At 23.9% G+C, this 20,180-nt stretch overlaps 2 protein-coding genes across 2 annotated transcripts in view; both read right to left on the bottom strand.

Annotated features, from left to right (window-relative positions):
- Positions 1-8,662: 8,662 nt before the first annotated feature.
- LOC129605861 (uncharacterized) lies at positions 8,663-9,030 on the bottom strand. The gene has a single exon (XM_055515848.1). It carries the CDS (start codon positions 9,028-9,030, stop codon positions 8,707-8,709), a length of 324 nt encoding a protein of 107 aa, XP_055371823.1. The 3' UTR covers positions 8,663-8,706.
- A 39-nt stretch (positions 9,031-9,069) lies between these two features.
- LOC129605860 (frizzled-2-like) overlaps positions 9,070-20,180 on the bottom strand; it is a 201,435-nt gene continuing 190,324 nt past the window's right edge. Inside the window, exon 4 of the mRNA XM_055515847.1 lies at positions 9,070-11,387. Within this exon, the coding sequence (XP_055371822.1) occupies positions 9,070-11,121 (2,052 nt within the window). The 5' untranslated portion in view covers positions 11,122-11,387. The remainder of the gene's footprint in view (positions 11,388-20,180) is intronic.

Raw genomic sequence — 20,180 nt, 5'->3', positions numbered from 1 at the left:
TACATTTTATGTTGCATTTTGTGTTTGCCTATAGTGAAATAAAATAACTCAGGGAAATTTTTATATAAAAAATCCAGAAGTTTTGCAATATAAAGAATCTTGAAAATAAAAAATTTAAATATAAATTTTCAAGGTATAGGTCACATATTTAGTGACCTTTGTATACAGGGTATAAAAGGTTATATTGTGATCGTTATCTTTATAAAGATTCCACGGTATTTATAAAAAAAATGAATATATTGTGCATTAATATAATTAGTATGCTTATTAGTTGTACGCAAATAAACTAACAGCAAGCTTTTATGTTTTTGAAGAAAATGTTCATCGAACTTAACTCAAAATGGTTGTGGTAATAAGAAACCTTATACATATACCCAATAGCAAAAAATATGGGTAGCATTTTACAATATCATAAGCAATATAGATTTAAAAGCGTCATAATTAATAAGCACTCGTCTAGACATTAAGAAAGCCAAAGCTGCAAAATAAATTTTTTAAAAACGGAATTTAAATTAAATAAATTATAAAAAATTAATAAATACTTGATTTTTTTTCAAAAATTTTTTTATTAATTTTTAATTTTTTTTCTTTTCTTTATGTTTTTTTTTTTTGGTTTTTTATTAATTTTCATTATAATCAGTTTTTAATTTTCACTTCCTTATTAGAAATTCGGTTCGAATTATTCTTATGTTTTACTCTTATGGTTTTATTTTTTATTCTTTCTTTGTATTTTAATTATTTTTTTTTCGAAATAAAATTCTAAACTTATACACATAGGTACACATAATTATATGTGTATTACATGTATAATTAAACAATACAACTTAATATGTATATATATTTGTTTTTAAATATATATGTATATATTAATAATAAATATTAAAAATTGTTGTTATTATTAATATAATTTTATTCCTAAAATTAAACATGTATTTTTCTTTATCCTTTTTTTCTTGTTTATATATATATATAAATTTTTTTATATTTTTATTTTTTTTTGTGTGTGTGTTTGGTTTTAATTAGTTATATTAATTTCTCATATTTTTTTTATTAAATTAATATTTAATTAATAAAATTGTTTTTAAATTATTTAATATTATATTAATATATTAATTATTAATATACTTTATTTGTATATACATTTATAATCTTTTAATAATTACTAAATAAATTTTTTTTTAAGTGTGTTGCTTTCGTATACAATTTTCTTTTGTTTTCTTGTGTGTATATTTTATTTCTTATTATATAATTATTTAAATTATGTATAATTATAAATGAAATTTTCATTTTTTCAAAATTATATATTTTAAGACATAAAAGATAAATTATATTATAAATTTATGAATATGATTTTTGTTGTGTTTTGTCGAATTAACAAAGCAATATGTTTGTGTTCACAAATAATTAACACAATATTTTTTAACAATTTAAGCAAGAAGCTAGATTGTTTCATATAGCATTTCCAAATAGTCACCAACTTACAATGAGAGCAAGTCAAATACAGTAGAAGTTTCACAACAGTGTATTAAGATGCTTTTTTATATTTAGAATTGCATCACATAGCTTTCGCTTGCTATAAATTCTTTTCTTACTAAATGTTATTAACTACGTCCAATGTTATTAACATTAGACTAATTTAGTGCAATGCATAATTAATAATGGAACAAGAAATGTGCAATATAACTTTAATAAATAATTTCGAAATATTGAAATTTAATGTTATAGTGCATTTAATTATAATACCTTTGTTAGTTTTACCTTTTTAAGTTCGACAATTCTAACATGAGCCCGTCATAAATGATAACAGTCAACTTTTGAAACTTTGACTAAAATATTTTTTAATATGTAAGCAAATAACAAATGTTCAAATTTAATTGTTGATCATATTCAAAATTTATTCTATAATTTAAAGTTTATATCTTAATTAAATATTCGATCGAATCTGTGAAACCAGACATTTTGTTTTCTAAAAAAAAATGTTTCTAGTATTTACTAGCTTTGTAACTATTTTTTTTTTACCATTTTATTTTCAATCTACAACATACAATATTCAAAAATAATTTCATAATATTTTGTTTATTTTTTAAATCAATTTTCGAGAAACAAATAAATATAGAAAAAGTATTTTTTATTTTAAAATTAGAATTAATTTTTTTTTTGTAAATTTTATATTTTTTTTTTTCGTTTTTTAAAAGTATTTTATTCTTGTATAATTTTTCCATTTATTATTAAAAAAAAAGATATTTTAAAATTTTTTTAGTTTTGTCACAAATTTTTTTACGTATATTTGTTGCTTTATTTTTATTACCTAATTAATTTTAATAAAAAACGTTCAAAAATATAAAACGAAAAGTTTTTTTTTACAAATCACAAAAAAAGAGCAGAATTAATTTATTTTTAAATTTAATATAAAAACTAAAAGTAAGCCAGAATTTGTGAATTTGAAAGAAGTAAGCCTAGATGTAATAAAATTTGTTTTTAAATTTGCCGTTTAAAATATTTTTTCCGAAATTGCTTTTCATATATGTCCCCATGTTCATATAATATAAGTGGACAGTGAAGGTGAGTTGACACACCACGACTCTCGAGACTTTTTTTGACTATGTTGTGAATATATTTTTCTTACTTACAAACCATTTAATTTTACTTTGGTAACAAGTTATTAGTAATTTTAAATTTTAAGTCCAAAATGGGCAACATCGAATTAACACTTGAAATATACAATTTTGCACCTATATAATAGGAGTCACTACAGTTACTAGGCAAAATTTGAAATTTTTATTAAATAAATATTTACATTAATTTATTTATTTAATTCAAAAGAACTAAAATTGTTGAGGTTATTTTTTATTTTGACTGTATGCAAATATTTATTCAAAATATTATGTTGCAACAGGAAATTTTAAATTAGAAGTAGAAAATATAATTATGATTGTATTTTAAATTCAATTTTTAATAGTAAGTTAGTTAAATTTTTCTTGTTGGTAACACTAATTGCATAATGTATATTTGGTTAAAATTATAAAGTAAGAAAGCTATATTTGAGCTTTGAAACATTATTCATAATAATTAATTATAATTTTAAAAATTATATTAAAATAAAATACCTAAATATTAAAAAATTAACTATAGGGCAATACTAAGCACATTTTATAATGCATAAAAACAAAATGAAGTAAAAAAATTTATTATTTAATTTACTTGTATTACCATCTATACAATAATTATCTATTCACATTTATTTTTAATAAAATTCTTTTGTTTTTGAAAACTTAAATTTAGATTTATGATATTTATTTTTTGTTTTTAATATTGTAAATACATCGAGCAGTGCTAATCATTATAATAATAAGTTTTAATACTATACTTTTTCTTTTTAAAATATTGTTCTTTATTATTTTATTTATCGAAAAATTAATATTTAGCTTTCAAATAATAAAATACACAAAAATGTACATATATTAAAATAAAAACATATGATTATTAATCCGAATTATTATTTATTAAATAAATAAATTTGTATGTGTATTTTTCTTTGCCTTCAATTCAATAATATATAAAGAAGCTATAAAAATTTTTTTAATTTAAAAAATAAATTAAAACGTTATTTATATATGCAGATCGTGAAAAAAGCATTAAAAGCAATAAATAAGCAAATATTTACAAAATAAAAATTTACATCGAATTCTTTAAAATATATAAGATGTTAATTATTTTAAACAAACTTATTTGAAAACACAAAATAAAGAAATCATATCAGATATCTACACAAATCAAATTCAATTATTTTCATAATTGACGATGTTAAGTAATTTTTAGGTTTTTCTTTCATAATTTTTAGGAATTGAGACAATTACGAGTATGTCTTCCTGTATGAAATGTCAAATAGTTTAAGATTCAAAACAAAGAATTTTTCATTCCTACATACTATTTGAAAGGAGGAAAGTCATTTATCTGTCGGTAGGAAGAATTTGAGAGTATAGGTGAGATTTTGTTTATTTTTCGGTTTTTTGAGAGTCACAGTATTTTTATAGCATTCCTAAAAAAATTTGCGAATAAAATTCATAATTCAAGATAGATTGAATAATGAACCTATTTGACTCATATCATATATTAAGAGCTGGACTGACAACTGTTCAAATGAAAGACTCACATTTTTAATATTTTGTCTGACTAAGATGTAATCGTTTAACATATTTTGAAAATTGCTGGATTTCCAAAAATTTTGCACTCATTTCTATTCTTCGTTAGCATATAATATACAGAGTATTATTTGTTACGTTTGGTCTGATTTTTTTAATACGATTACTTTCTTTCCAGTAATGTTTTTTAATAACTTTTCATATAACTAAAGCTATTATGGAGAAATGGCCATAATTTTTCTACGGCCACTTAAAAATTACAAATTTGCATTATACAGTTAGTTAATAAATTGAACTTATTTTCAATTTACAATTCAAATATTTTCTAATGTCATGGTATTAAAGTCTATTAAATGTATGTGCATTCGAGAATACTCAAGGAATAAGATATTTTGAGTAAATCAGTTTTTAAGATCTTCTTCTTCTTAATTGTATTTTATTTGTAATGAAGGTTTCTAGTTTAAATCCAGTTGATTTGTGATCTTTATTTCAAAAATTCATTTGTATTTTTTATACCTATTCCGTATTTCATTACGAACCTTATTAGGAGGCATTATTGAACTTCATCATTATTATTTTGTAATTGAATTGATCTTGATTGAAATTTAGATCGAATAATTAAGTTAAATAACAATTTTAATTTTATATTGATATGTTGAATTCAATTGAAAAGTAAAATTAAAAAAATAATTACAAAATAATAAGAATTTAATTGGAATAAAATGAGAAAATGGTAACTGAAAATTAAAAAAAAAAACATAAAAATAAAGTGTAATATTTGAAAATGAAAACAAAAACAGAATTAATTAATTTTTTTTTCTAAATTATATAAAATATACTTTTATTTAACATATAAATTTTAATTAATATTTTTTTTTTCTTAGTATATAGAATACAAAATTAATTATACATTTATTTTTTTCATATTTACCTACTAATATTTATTAAAATTACATGTAATTATAAATTATTTATTATATATTTTTTTTTTATTTAAAATCACAATTTGATTTTCGTATATTTAACATTATTGTTATGTTTTATTTGAATTATTTTTTTCGTTTTTTTAATTAAATTTTTTAATTTATTTTTTTTTTAATTTTCGTTTTTTATATTAAATGTTTTTAATAATAATTAATTAATAATGATAAATTTATATATTAATTTTATATGTAAATTCTATTCATTTTTTTTTGTTGTTTTAACATACATTTTCCATATGATTTTTCAATTATGATATTTTTATTTATAAAAGAGAATTATTAAATACTTTAATTTTAATTTATTTTTTAAAGTTTTTGTGAATCTATATTTATTTTTTTTACAATTGTTTTTCTATTAATTTTCGTTTCTGTTAATTTTGAAAGTTTTTAATTATAAAAAAATTAGCAAATCATTCTTTTTTATAAAAAATAAAACAATAATTAATTTTAGAAATGGATTAAATTATATTAACAAAAATAAATAAAATTTTATTTAAAAAATATAAAAAAATGTAAAGAATTATAGTTTTTTAAAGAATTGAGAGATAAAATTAATATTATTTTTTTACTTTCATTCTTTGTATAATTTTCGGTCGTTTATTTTCAATATGGATTACAAAATAAAATGAATTAATTTTAAAATTAGTTAATGAACTGAAAATATTTACTCTCTTTATTAATTTGTGAAAACATTAGAAATTGATAGAAGATTTCAATAAATACATGTTGGTTGAAATTTTTGGTTTTTAATGATTAAACCTTTTTTTAAATTCAATAGCCATGCAATTATTGAATGGTATAAAATGTTTTCTTTCTAGCCGTAGTTTAATATTTTTTTTTTCAAAATATTGAGAAAACCATTCCATAATTTAATTGTGACGTACAATGAAGAAAAGATTTATATGGTATTGCAGCTTTTTTCAGTGTCAATAAAGGGTAATTTTACTTTGAAGAATTACTGAGCAATATATTTGAATGGTGAGATTTTAAAATTAATGTAAAAATAAATAATAATTAAATTATGTTTTATGATTTCCAAATAATTTTAATTTAGATAATAAATTCATTTTATTTTGAAACGTTTGGCGTACATAAATAACTATAAATTAATTATATTATTTTTTGATATTTTACAGAATTGTAATAGAATTAACGATTAATATAAAATAAAAATTTAAATGATAAAAATAAAAACATAATTTTTACTTTTATATTATCATAATTATATAAATGTATGTATCATATTTTTATAATTAATTTCATATTTTTTTTTATAATTTACATTGACTTAATAATTATTAATAAAAATAAAAATTATTATCTTATACAATATTTAAATTATTTATTAATAATATTTTTATTTACAATATGTGCGAAAATTTTAAAAGTTTTTCTTTATGTATCTCCAATTTATATAATATTTATTATATAATTTGTTCTTTTTTTGTAATTTTATGTTTTGGCTATATTAATAAACATATCTTGAATTACATACATATAATGTCAAAATTGAGTTTTCATATACAAGAGTTGCCGTTTTAACAAAAAATTTTGTCTTGATTTTTTCTATAGTTACAATAGAATTTTACCTTTTTTTATTTATGTTTAATTTTTATGATGATAATGAAAGTTAAAAAAATTTTTTTTTGTCTTCTCTTATTTAATATTTATAAATTTTTAATTCATTTATTTATTTTTTTTATTATTATAAAGATTTATCATTTTTGATGGCAGTGAATAACCTGCTATAACATGATTTCTTTGTTTTATTTCATTTAATAATTTATAAATGATCTTATATTTAATAATTCGATGACGTTTATGTGTATGTGTGTGTGTGTATTTATCGTAAAAATGTGTGTAAATGTTTAATATATGGCAAATTATATAATGTATTATAATCTTTTTAAATTTCTTCAGTCAAGAAAAACTTTAGTATTTTTGTTTTCAATTTGTTTTTGTTTCTCTCATATGCTTTAATTTACAATTCGAATATTATGTAATATAATTTCTCTTTAATAATTAATAAATTATTTTAAAGTTTATCTTTGTAATTTTTTTTGTTTTTTTTTATATAATTATTATATATAATTAAAAAATAAAAAGTTGCTCATTTATGTTTATGGTGCTACCGTTGGTGTGTTTCTTTCCACTTTATTTAAATTTAAAACCTTTAAAATTTTTAACAAAAAAAAAGTTTTTTTTTTTTATAATTTTCTTTCAGTCAATTTTTATATAATTTTTAATAAGTATTTATGTGTACATTTATAAATATATTGTATTAAAATAATTAATTTACAGATTATTATGAAACAAATTTTTTATTATGTTTTAAAAAGCTTTAAATAATTAAAAAATATTTTTTTCTACTAAATTTTAATATTCTTAATTATTCTTTTTTTTTGCTTTCTTTAATATAATAAATATATATGTAAGGTTTTATTTTGTGTTATGGCTGGTTTTTGTATTTTGAATAGTAGGAAAATACAAAAAGTTACACGTCTGTTTAAAGCTTAGTGCTCCTGCCTGCATAAGTAAGTTTATTTTGGAATGAAATTATATCCAAATAGAGTATTTATAAAATTATTATTACTTCCGCGATTTAAAAAATTAGTATTTTAGTGAATGTTGTGAATTAAAATAAATGCAATAATTGTTATTATTATAATTTTGTATATTAATAATGTTTGTTTAATAAATATTCAGGGAAATAAGAACAGTGTCCAGGTAGTGCGATACTTTCTACAATTATTTATATCACATATTATTAGAAAGTTCATCAATATATTGATAAACTTGCGATTGATAGCCTTTATATCATGTTATCCTGATGGTAAAATAAACTTATGAAGAAAAAAATAGAAGCTCAAATAACCTGTAAACATTTGGGCACTATGTAATAAAATGTTTCTGTAAAAATAATATTTTTAAAATTTAAAAATTTTAAAAATATTATTTTTAACAATTACTTTGAACAGGCATAAACAGCTCTCTTGGATAATAAAACTTTTAGGTTTTAGTTTGCGTGCGTGATAGACTTTAAGTTTCCATGTTTCTTATTTAACCAATAATTATAAGTATAAATGCATAACTTTTGATTTTAATTTGATGTAATATTAATAATTAGGAATATATTGTGAAGGAGCTTATTCAAATTAAAAAAATTAACTATTAATGCATATTCAAGTTTACCATTTTTTTAAAACATTTTTAGTTTTTTTTTTTATTTAATGGACTAGAAGAGAGCTTGGCGATTAAAAAAAATTTACCTTATATTGCTTGTTTTTTTTTAATAAAAAATTATTTTGTATTATTAAATTTACATGTTGTTATTATTGTAGGTAATAATTTATTTCTTATTTTTTTAATTTATCGGAATTAGGTAAATTCATACGCTTCGACTACAAGAATTTGCTTAAAAAGGAAAAAAATATTTTTTTCTCATTCTTAAAAATTAAATTAACTCTTAATATAGACTGAAATTTTTTGTAATAAAAGAAAAATTGAATATTTATGTTTATTTAGAGTTGACTGAAATTACTTGTTGATACCCAGTGGGCCGTATCTGGCCGAACTGTTAACTATATAGGACCATAATCACTTAAAGCTTGCCCGTGTTGCGGTCCTGGTAGTGTTACTACAACAGAAACGGCACGTGGATCAACAACAGAACCTGGTGTACCATGTGGTCCATTTCCTGGTGTACCAGTTACACTACCAACACTTGCTGATCCGCCAAGAGCACCGCTACTAGTTAAATGACTCCCATGAAGAACACCACCAGGATGACCAACTGTACTACTACTTATGCCAGTACCCATGATACTACCACCACCACCAACTGGAACGCCGCTACCGCCTAATGTACTACCACCTCCTAATGTACTTGAATTACCCCCACCCATTGGTAGACCTGTTGTTGATGCGGCGCCAGACTCTCCAGGTCATACATGACTAGCTGGCGGTTGTTTCAACACATGGTGATGTAAATGATGATGTGATGTTGAGGCAACACTGCCCCCAGCTTGTGTGTATGGTGTTGCTAACAACGATGCAGCTGCCGAACCAGGTACTCCCATTCCTGATCCAGCATATGGGTGTGGTATTGGAGGTCTTTGTTTGATTAATGCTTGATTGGCACCTGTACGGTCAGGTACCCCACACAATCTCCTCCAGAATCTTCTCCAAGATTCCAATGTTTTACCAGACCAAATCCATACACCTGAAGTGATGCCAACAGCAAGCGCCATAAAATATTTAAGCATTAATACTGAGTATAAAGGTTTTTGTCTATGTCCAGTTGCGGTGGAACATGGACAAGCCAAGGATTGTATCCAATCTTCAAAATATGCTGCCTCATACAAATAGCAGGCGATTACAATTGTTGCTGGGACAGTATATAGGACGGAGAAAATACCAATTCGAATCATTAATTTTTCTAATTTATCAGCTTTTGCACCAGCTCCAATACCACCTTGTTGTTTAATTACAGACCGTATTCGAAATAGAGACACAAATCCTGCCATTAAGAATGTTGTGCCGATAACAAGATACACGAAAAGTGGCGCCAAAACAAATGTTTTTAAATTGTCAACGTTCATATTCCCAACGTAGCAAATGCCAAGAATGGGATCACCATCCACCGCCGATAACAGTAAAACTGCTACGCTTTGTATAGTTGGAATTAACCACGCAGCTAAATGGAAATATTGTGAATGTTTAGTTATCGCCTCATTACCCCACTTTAAACCAGCTGCTAAGAACCATGTGAAAGACAGGACAACCCACCAAATAGATGAAGCCATTCCAAAGAAATATACTAATAAGAACACCAACGTACAGGAACTTGGTCCTGTAGATGATTGTTTTATAACTCTACCATCACAAGCAATTTCATCATTTCCCATAAATGTTTTCGATAAATAACCAATTGCTACCATAAAATAACATGCTGACAAGAAAACTATTGGCCGCTCAGGGTATTTGAACCTTTCCGTGTCTATGATGAATGTGGTCAGTGTCATTAGGGTGCTGATGAAGCACAGGCCCGACCACAGTGCTATCCATATGTTTGCGAACTCCTTTTCTTCGCTTGTGAAGAACGGGCCCTTGCATGGGATCCCGCAATTTGGTACGCCGGCGACCTTTCCTACTGTTGTGTTGTACCAAAGGTTTTCCTTCCCCAGGAGCACTAGTGGTGCTCGACAGGTACACGCGCATTCCTTTGTTGTTTTTTCGCTTCCTGGGGTGTTTTGACAGTTTTTTGAATTTTTACCTTTACATTTTTGTGATGAGGGTTTCTTTGTCGCCTTGGATGAACTACCACCACTGCCGCCCATACTACCTCGGCCACTTTCAGAATGACTTCCACCGCCACCTTCATCAGTATAACTAGGTTGTTCCATACATAAATTTTCTGGATCACCATGTAATGGTAAATTTTCGCAAGCCATTCTTTCCGGCCATTGAAAGCTATATTGTTGCATAATCGGTGCGCATCCAGCTCGTGCACGTTCACAAACTGATCTGCATACTGGTAACGGTTTATGGTAATCTTCTAAACAAATTGGTGTATACATTGAGCATAAGAAGAATTTTAAATCTGGTGAACATTTTATTTCAACTAATGGCCAAAATTGATGAACCTCCAGGCCTGCTTCTTCTTGTGTTTCATGATTCATTTCATTTGGAAATGATGTTAAATTATAACCAATGCCCCGGCACATTGGTGTTGTTATTACTTCACACTTTGAATTTTCGCTTGGCATTATTGGTACGCCAAGTGCTGGTGATGGTGTTCCACCTGAGTGCATTATATCTGAATGCATACCACCTGAACTTGAATGCATTATACCACTCCCAATGCTTCCTCCATTTGTACCACCTAGATGAACATCGTCATCGCTAACATGTTGTACACTATCAGCAGATATATTTGATATTAATAATGTTAGAATCAATAAAAACTGGTGTCGTAGCTTTCTTAGATCCGCCATCTTTTTTGTATGTAAACCAAAAGAAGATGGCAGTTCAAATGAATTGTGCTAAATTAATTTCGGAGTATTTATTCCAAAAACACGAAATAAAATTAGTGTTCTTCTTTTTTGTTATTTGTTGAAGTTTTTCTCCCCAAATTTTAACAGTATCTTAATACTACAGTTGAAAGTTGATTTAATAATTTCATTTAAGACTTTTTCATTTTATATTTTGCCATTAATTACAAAAATACTAGTCAAATCTTTTCATGTGTTAAAGAATCCATCTGAAACGAAAAGTAAATAAAAAAATAAAAATAATATTGTGAAAATTATAAAAAAATTAAATTTATTTAGTTTATAATATTAGGTGTTAGTAAATGGTTTACAAGTACATCAAAACAGGATAGAAACTATTATGAGTAATAAAACAATGCGAACTTTAATAGTTTCAAATCGTAACGGAATTGATTATAAGAATTGCTGAAAATCTTTAATCATTAAAAAACGGTGTAGTATGAGAATCAAAAACCGAAAGAGAAATTAAAAGAAAGAAAAACTACTTCCTGCTTTATTACATTCAGTTATAATTTAATATGGTGATGGGTTCAAGTAGTATGATGGCAGGCGTCAGTGATGCCCTTTTTCATACTGTTTTAACACTTAATTTAATTTAAAATTTCTAACTGAACACTTATCGTTACGTGAAAAATGACTAAAATAATTTATGCATCTCTCAATCATCATTTAACAAATAAATCTCAATAGCAATAAAAAAAATCTTCAATTCTGCATTTTTTCGTTTTTCATAATCAAAATTGTATTGTTTTATTTTGTTTATTTTTTTACATTTTTGACACTTAAATTAAATTCGATTTAAAAATAAATTTTGCTCACCCCTTTTTCATTTAAATTTTCAACCCGATCACATAAACCTAAAAGTTATTCTATTATTCTTATTTTGTTTTTGCTTTTTAGCATATCTTGTTACGCATACTATTTGTACATTTTTTAAAACAATTTTTTAAATCTTTTGAAATAAGATTTTTTTTTTAATTTTTTGTTATAAGTGGAAGACACTTGAAACAATTCATATCGTCACCATTTAGTTCTGATGATTTTAACAATAATGACTTAAAATAAATGCAAAATAAACATAGAAATACCAACTTAACAAAAATTTAAGATGTCCATCTTCATCAACGCATCAATTGACGTTAATGCCTTCATATTTTGTTACTTTATAGGTTTTTTGCTTTTTTTCGTATTTTTATTGTTGCTTGTTGATTACAAGTCGTGCATTACTCAATATAACAATTTCATAAATTAAGAACAAATCAGGAAAAAAACAAAATATGAATAATTTCTCAAATTAAAAGTAAAAGAAAAAACAAAATGTCAAAATGAATTATATGCGTTACGATACTTAAAAATATGCAAGCTATAAGAATGTAAATAAGTCAATATAACTGTACTATTCATATTATGATAATACTGTAATTTAAATTTTAAATGACACGATCTTTTTCACCATTTAATTATTTTTAATTTACCGATTGAAATGAATAACGTTAAACGTAAAATAAAAGTTGAAATGTCAAATTGAATTAAATCAAAGTCGTAATAGTTTTTCTCTTTTACTCTCTCTATGCTTTTCTTCTCTTCATTATTTAAAATATAAGTATGTACATCGTCAAATATTTTATCATTAAAATACGTACATTCATACATATATCAATTCAATCAAAGTATTAAATAACGAGTGTTTTATGAATCAAAACAAATAATTTTGTTCTTAGATTTTTTCTTTCTGTTTTGGTTAAGAAATAATGATAAAATACATATTCAAAAATTCTCATCAAATTGAAAAATAAAAATAAATCAAAATTGATGAGACAATTTTATGAAGTTTTTTAATTTAATTGTTTTTTTTTATTTTTCGGGAGCTCATAGGTCCACTCCATTTTCAGTTCAAATTAATAATAAATATCAAGATAAGAAGTGTTATATAAAAGACAACAACAGAAATAATGTAGAAATGAGGCCAAAAGGTATTTGTATCGTGAGTATTACGAAATTTCTGACATTTTAAAATTTATAAATTTTAAATTGTACCCATTTGTACATTTAAAATTATTTAAGAACTTTTTAAGTTCAATTAAATTTAATATTTGGATGATATTTTTTTTTAAATGAGAAATGAATCGGTAAACTGCAACAGGATTTTAATTGGAGATTTCTTCAGAAATCACATGCATTTTATTTTGTATAACGTACGAATGCAATTAGTATTTTTGCATCTGTATATTTGGTTTTTGAAATTAATTTAAAGTACGCGGTGCGTTATATTTAAATCAATTTAAAGGTGTATGTACATGTATCAATTGTCTTTCAATAAAAATTATTCGCTGCAAATTTTATGAAATCTTAATACATATGAATATAAACAAGAAATTGACGTTATGTTTAACAGCTACGAAAGTTTTTAAAAATTGCATTCATTACAATTAGACAATATGCTTTAACTTTTAACATAGTTTCTTTTTTGTAGTCTCCCTTAAACAAGCTAATAGAAATTTTTTTAAAATGTTTTAAAAAATTATAAACGATTTTAAAAAAAATACGAACTTCTTTTATTGATTCAGTTAAGTAATTTGCAACAGAAATGCATGATCAGAAAACGAAAGAACAATTGATTTCAGTATATTTTTATATTTTTTTATGTTATTTTAAGAAACGAGTATCAATTATTATGAATGTCAATCACAGAGTAATCGATTCATAACGACGAATAAAGTCAATTCATTATTTTATATTTAATGACTTCAGATAATCAAAAAACAAAATAAGGAATGGAAAAAAAAACATTAAAAATTTATATGTCTGTATGTTCAACTCACTTCAATCCTTTGACTGTTTCTTTTACTCTTATTAAAAGTAGAGAAAAAAATTCCTTTTATTTTTTTAATATTTAGCTTTTTTTTTGTTTTTATATATTTTCATACCCATGTCGGATTTAAGTGCTTAGTACTTGACAAATTTCACTGCATCACACACTTATGCAGCAAAATATTATGAAGTAGTGTTATGAAAAATAAATTAAGTTTGTTATTACCAAATAAAAAATAAAATATGCGAAGTACAAAATTTACTAAAAAAATCCTCATATTTTTTTCATTTTCAATAAGAATTTAAATTCCACTAAATCCGAAATAGCCTGAGCTTTTGTTATTAGTGATCACTGATAAATTTGCAGAAATAAAAATATCACAGGTAGTCGAATTGGTATTAACTGAATCGGGCTTGTCTATAATATTGAAAAAATATAAATTCTATTTCATAAAATAAATTAATAAAATTCGGAAACATTTAGTAAATCTCTTTTAAGACTAGAAGAATTTAATTGCTACTGAATTGACTTTTATGATATTTGCCCAACATGAGCCTCGAGATCTTATAATCTTAAAATCTTTTAAAGCTTTGGTTATCTTATAATCTGTTAAAGCTGTGTTTAGGATTATTTTTACTTGACAGCATTAAAATTTAAATATCTTGCTTTAAAGGCCTAACGTCGATTCATTCAAATTTTTACGAAAATTTTTTTTTGTTTATTGGAAGTAATACCTATGATTGGGTGAACATATTTTGTGTCATGATATTTCATTTTCTTCTTTAATAGTTTTAATACTTAATCACTGTCAGAATTTTTAAAAGTGTTTATTTCAACTTAATGAAAATGTTATTTAAAATAAATGTGAATGAGACTTAAAGTACATATTAAGGAGAATGAAAAAAAAAACGACGATCAAAACGCAAATTCATATCAAAACCTTGAAGCAAGATTGAAACTTGGATTGTAAAATGAAGAAGGATATTTTAATGAACTGCCTTTTTGACAAGATTTGTTTTTCTTTTCTAAACTCTTAATTAAAATTCAAAATGGAAATCGACTTTTATAGAGATTTTAAAATAGGATTGTTAATTTAAAAGTAATAAATTCGTTTTAAATTTTAGATTTATTGATTTTATTGAAGGAAACAGCTTTCTCAGTTTCTTTAATTTATTTAAATTTTAAAATAAATTATGATATGAATTATTTCAATTTGTATGTACATTTGTAAGTAATAAATGTGATGACGATAGTGGAACGTATTGAAATTAATATTGATTCGCATTATTTGAGTTTTTGTTCGTTCCTTTAAAATAAATTTAGGATCAATAGAATAATAATTTTAGGATCATAATTAATAACGTAACCTTAATACCTTTAAAAAGGTTCTGTAGGGTGCTTTACATTTTTAAGTTTGAACCAAACACTTCAGCATCGAAATTTCATTAACACGTTTGAAAAAGTTTCGCTATATTTTGATAATTTATCAAATTTTAAGCAGTTGTAAGTCGAACTCGTAAAATTATTAACAAAATAATAATGAAAATTGAATTTAAATTTGTTTTGTTTTTAGATAAGTGCATCATTTGCATGTAGAAAAGAAAATAAAAGCTGAAGTCTATAAATAGGATTTTTATTAAATTACTATTAATAATTCAAATATTATGCAGAATATTAGAATTATTTATTTTAATGTGTTAGTATATGATTCAGTTCGGGAGTAGAACTCCCTGTTAATTAGTCGAGTATATTAAATACATAAATATGTGTTATAATATAATACATATTTATGTATTATATACATAAATATGTTAATAGATATCCCAAAAAATCTTATGTTATTTTCTAAAATTTTTTATAGCAATTTAAAATTTATCGTGAATGGCCTCAAAATGAATATTTTATAATCCGAATTTTTAACAAAATCTACTCATTATATTTATTATAAGACAAGTAGGAAATCGGTTTTAAAATAAATAATTTTTAATTTCGCAAACGATTTGGGGTTTATATTGAAAGAGGGGCAAGTGTAAGTTTAAACAAGTAGTTTATAAATGTATTGCAATATTTTAATCTTTAAATGTTCAACTTGAATTTAAAAGAGCAACATTTTTTGTAGTTTAACCAACAAAACTTCAAAGCAAACGATTTTTTTTATCATTTCTACGTACCATTTTTCAGAATTTTTAAATTTTATTTATTTATTTTTTTCGTCTTTGAAGAATACTTTGAGAAACTTTTGAAGTATTGTAATATTACCTTAAGATTTCAATCTGCATTTATAACTATTATTGTGACTATGATTTCTCTCTTAAAACTGTGTTATAAAAAAAATCACTTAAATATATTAAAAAAGAGTTAAAGTAAAGGGAATAATAAAGCAACAATAAACCAAACTTTGAAAACTTTCTTTACTATGAGTGCACTTTAAAAAGCCAAAAAAGGAAAGATATTTCTTTGGTTTTTTTTTTGAGTTTCAACAACATTTTTGTATTTTTATTCCAAGAAGGAATCGCTGAGTGCATCTTCACTTAAAAAAATTACACAAATATAAATGTTACTTTTTGGTATCATCAACGTCTCCGTACCTCATTTTTATTTTGTTCTTCTCTGGTTTTTTTTTTTTTTTTGATAAGTTTTTCATCTCCTTGAACCCTTCTTGAACACATCGCGTTAAGATAAATTGAAGTGAAACTTTAAAGTATCGTATTTGTAGATTGACATATTATGACTTTTGCATAAATCATTTAAAAAGGTTCTTCAATAAAATCTTTACTGCCTTAATAACGTCATTAATTTTTTAAAACCAAGGTTTGATAGCAATTTTTTAATTTTGTTTTGAACTACTCATGTAAACTGATTTTAACTAATTTCTGATTGATTCTTATATTTTAAGAAATATCATTAATAGAAAATGTATAGGAAGACGCTCCACTTTTTGTGCGTTTTTAGCACGTTTCGAAAAAATGTTTAATTCTAATTCTTTTAAATTGGTCTTAAAGATTCATAGTTTTAATTATGTCATGGGTAAAAAAGATTCAAATCGTTGATATGCGCACATATTTCTACGTTATAATATTATCAGTAAAATAATATTATAACGTAGAAAACCTGTAATTTTTAGTTGCTCATTTAATTAATGTGCTTGACCTTATCGAAATATTATTGGTGTCATTTTCATAAATCTGATTTGATTTATAATAAATAGTTTTTGTCGTTGTGAAAAATTGGCCAGCTTAGTTCGAGAATTAAGTAAAAATTTCAAGTTCTAATATGGTAGAATGTAAGTTTAACATATTATATCATTGCAAGATTCGAAGTACCTACATTGTGATTTTCAGGTCATTTTCAAAAATAAGGTAACCATAGTATGTAACAATAATTAAAAAATTTTTTTAAAAAATGTTCATTTAACTTAAAAATTCCAGAAAAGACATTTTAGGTATGATGTAAATAATTCCTAGTGTTGGTTGCATCTTATTTTTAATTTTACTTTTATTTCAAATTAAAATCACATTGCTCCATATTGAAATTCTCATAAACATACTATATGTATATACATTAACTCTAGTTTCTATAATACGAGCAAGTTGGTTGTACATTTCAATTGCAAAAGAGGAAACAAAAAAGAATTTGGAAAAGTTCATCTTTTAAGGTGATTAACGACAGAAAATCAACAAGGAGACAAACTGAAATCAAACTTAATAAAAGAGCAAAAAAACATGACAAGATTTTTATAACGAAAAGATGACAGGGTAGACACGACAAATATGTTCATCGTTATTATTATTGCCATTGTTATTCTTGTTTTGGTTACTTTGATACCATAAACCATGATTTTTTAACTCTTTTTTTTTCTCTAGAGATTTTCATCTTTACATGGAAGAAAAAGAATAATTTATGTAAGTATATAATTTTTGCTTTTATTATTGTTTTTTTCTATACTTACAGACTACATAGTTATCATTTTGTTGTTACCTTTTAATATTTTATTTACCTTAACTTTGATAAAATTATTATGGATCATTTGTGTAACTAGAACTTGTCATAATCAAGATAATGTCTGCATATTAAATTAATTAGAGGAATTATAGAAATAAAATCAGATAAAACAGAGAAAAAATGCAAAAAAAAATAAAAGTTATTACAAGAAAACTCATGTAAAACTCACTAAGAATTTCCAAGAATTCCCTTGTATTCTTGTATGGCGTAGACTTATGCATATGAATGAACTTATGATGTTACATATTTATGATAATTAATATTTAAAAAAATATTTTTGTTTTAAATTCATCAATTTGTATCGAAAATATTTTATTTAGAATGTTTAGAAATTTTGTAAAAATTTTTGCAAAATAATTATGAAAACCAATTTAATTCCAATTTCTTTCGTGGTCTAGACTATTTGAAACAGATCGCGTGCTGGCTTGATTCCAGATCTTCGGTTTAGTGTAAAGTTTATTACTTAATATTTTCAAAGAATAACAATTAATATAACAAAAAAAATAATTAGAAACAATAATTCCTCACATGAATTTTCCAAAGAATTCCTTTGATAATAGAATGCTTTTAATTGCATAGATCTGAACTGATGCTTTGTAGTTTACTTAATTATTACACCAGTTACATAATGCATATAGTTAATAATTATTTATTTTTGTTTGTAATTTGAGATGACTAAAAACTTATTAAGAGTTTGTTTAGATAAATTTAAGGTTAAACACAAGTAAAAATGGAGTTTTTTTGAAAAGATGAAATTTTTTAGCTCATAAAAATTTGTTCTTAAATCCACGGATAATTTTGTTATATTTTATTTTCATTCATGCTCGAAGGATGCACTAAGCATAGACCAAGAGATTTGAAGCATGATCGTCTATCTCGTTATTTTACTTGACAAGTGAGAAGAAAGTGAGTAAATATCGTATATTTGCATAATGTAATTTTCAAGAACAATTCCGTATTGGGAATTTCGTGTTTTTCTAAAATGTGTACAAAATTTATTTGCTTTGTTTTTGAAAGTGAGACGTTAAGTTGACGATTTGACATAAAAATGCAAAAATCCAATTGAAAAAGTGAGTAATCTTATTGGAAAAATGAAATATCCATTAGAAAAATGGAGAATTCTGATTTGAAAGTGATTAAAAAGTGAGACACACGATTAGGCCGTTATTGTCTAATTTATTTTTCTTTTTCAGCCAGTTTTTTTAAGTCACTTTCAAATTGGAATTTATATTTTTTTTTAAAAAGAACGTACTATTGCATTTCTCCCATACGATGCTGATTGTTTTGACTTTATTTAATGGTATTTTCTTGTCATCTCACTATTGTCATTTTGAAAAAGCATTTTACTGAATAATGACAAAGTTTGTGTGCATATCTCTGGAAATAGTGGAATATACGTAACGTAAAAAATTTCTCTAAATATCTAATATGTAAAATAAAATTATAATTTCTATTGGTCTAATAAATTAAAAAGAGAGAGATTAAGAGACTTCAAGCTATGTCAAAAAGGTTAGGACAAATAAAATCTTAAAGTTTTTATTTAATATTAATGAAGATTGAAGTTGCCAATTAAATAAATACTAATTGATTGATTGATTTAGTTTTTTACCTTTAAACTGAAGGACCTTAACTTCAAACATTGATCAGCTCAATCTTAATATTGAAATATTATATTGAAAATTTCGATATTGAATTCTGACAAAAGTAAACAATAAATATTAGTAGCTTCAATATTTAATATTAGAGAAGAACTCTACACGTTTAGTCACCCGCTTAGGACTTAAGAAAATGACTCAAGGACTTAAGAAAATGAATGCTCCCATTCATTGTAAGGAGAAAAAAAATTTATGTATACAAGTTTCTTTTTTTAGCACCTTTATATTTTTTAAAAAATAAATTTTGGTAAATTCTTGCATTTTTTATGTTACGTTGATTTTCGCATGCTCTTTCTATCAGGAATGGGGTATCATCAATTATCTCTTCTTAATGGGAATGGGATATGTGGTATTGGCTTAAGTAAAGTCTTATTTGATTTGCGTTGTCTGATATTTTTATCATCATGCTTCCATATTTTTATTATTTTAATCTCAATCGTTTCGGCTATTAATTTTAAATTCTGAACTCCCCTACAACATTTTGGATTTCTTTATTAACAATCCTTATTTCGAAACGGATTACATTTATTTAA

The sequence above is a fragment of the Condylostylus longicornis genome, unplaced genomic scaffold (assembly GCF_029603195.1).
Source record: "Condylostylus longicornis isolate FDR11 unplaced genomic scaffold, ASM2960319v2 ptg000016l, whole genome shotgun sequence".
Lineage (NCBI taxonomy): Eukaryota > Metazoa > Arthropoda > Insecta > Diptera > Dolichopodidae > Condylostylus > Condylostylus longicornis.
Note: the sequence above shows the minus strand (reverse complement) of the source record. Positions and strands in the feature narration are given on the sequence as shown.

Bases quoted from the DNA above. Each gene is read 5' to 3' on its own strand.
- LOC129605861 (XM_055515848.1), bottom strand. From the start codon at position 9,030: ATGGGTGGGGGTAATTCAAGTACATTAGGAGGTGGTAGTACATTAGGC.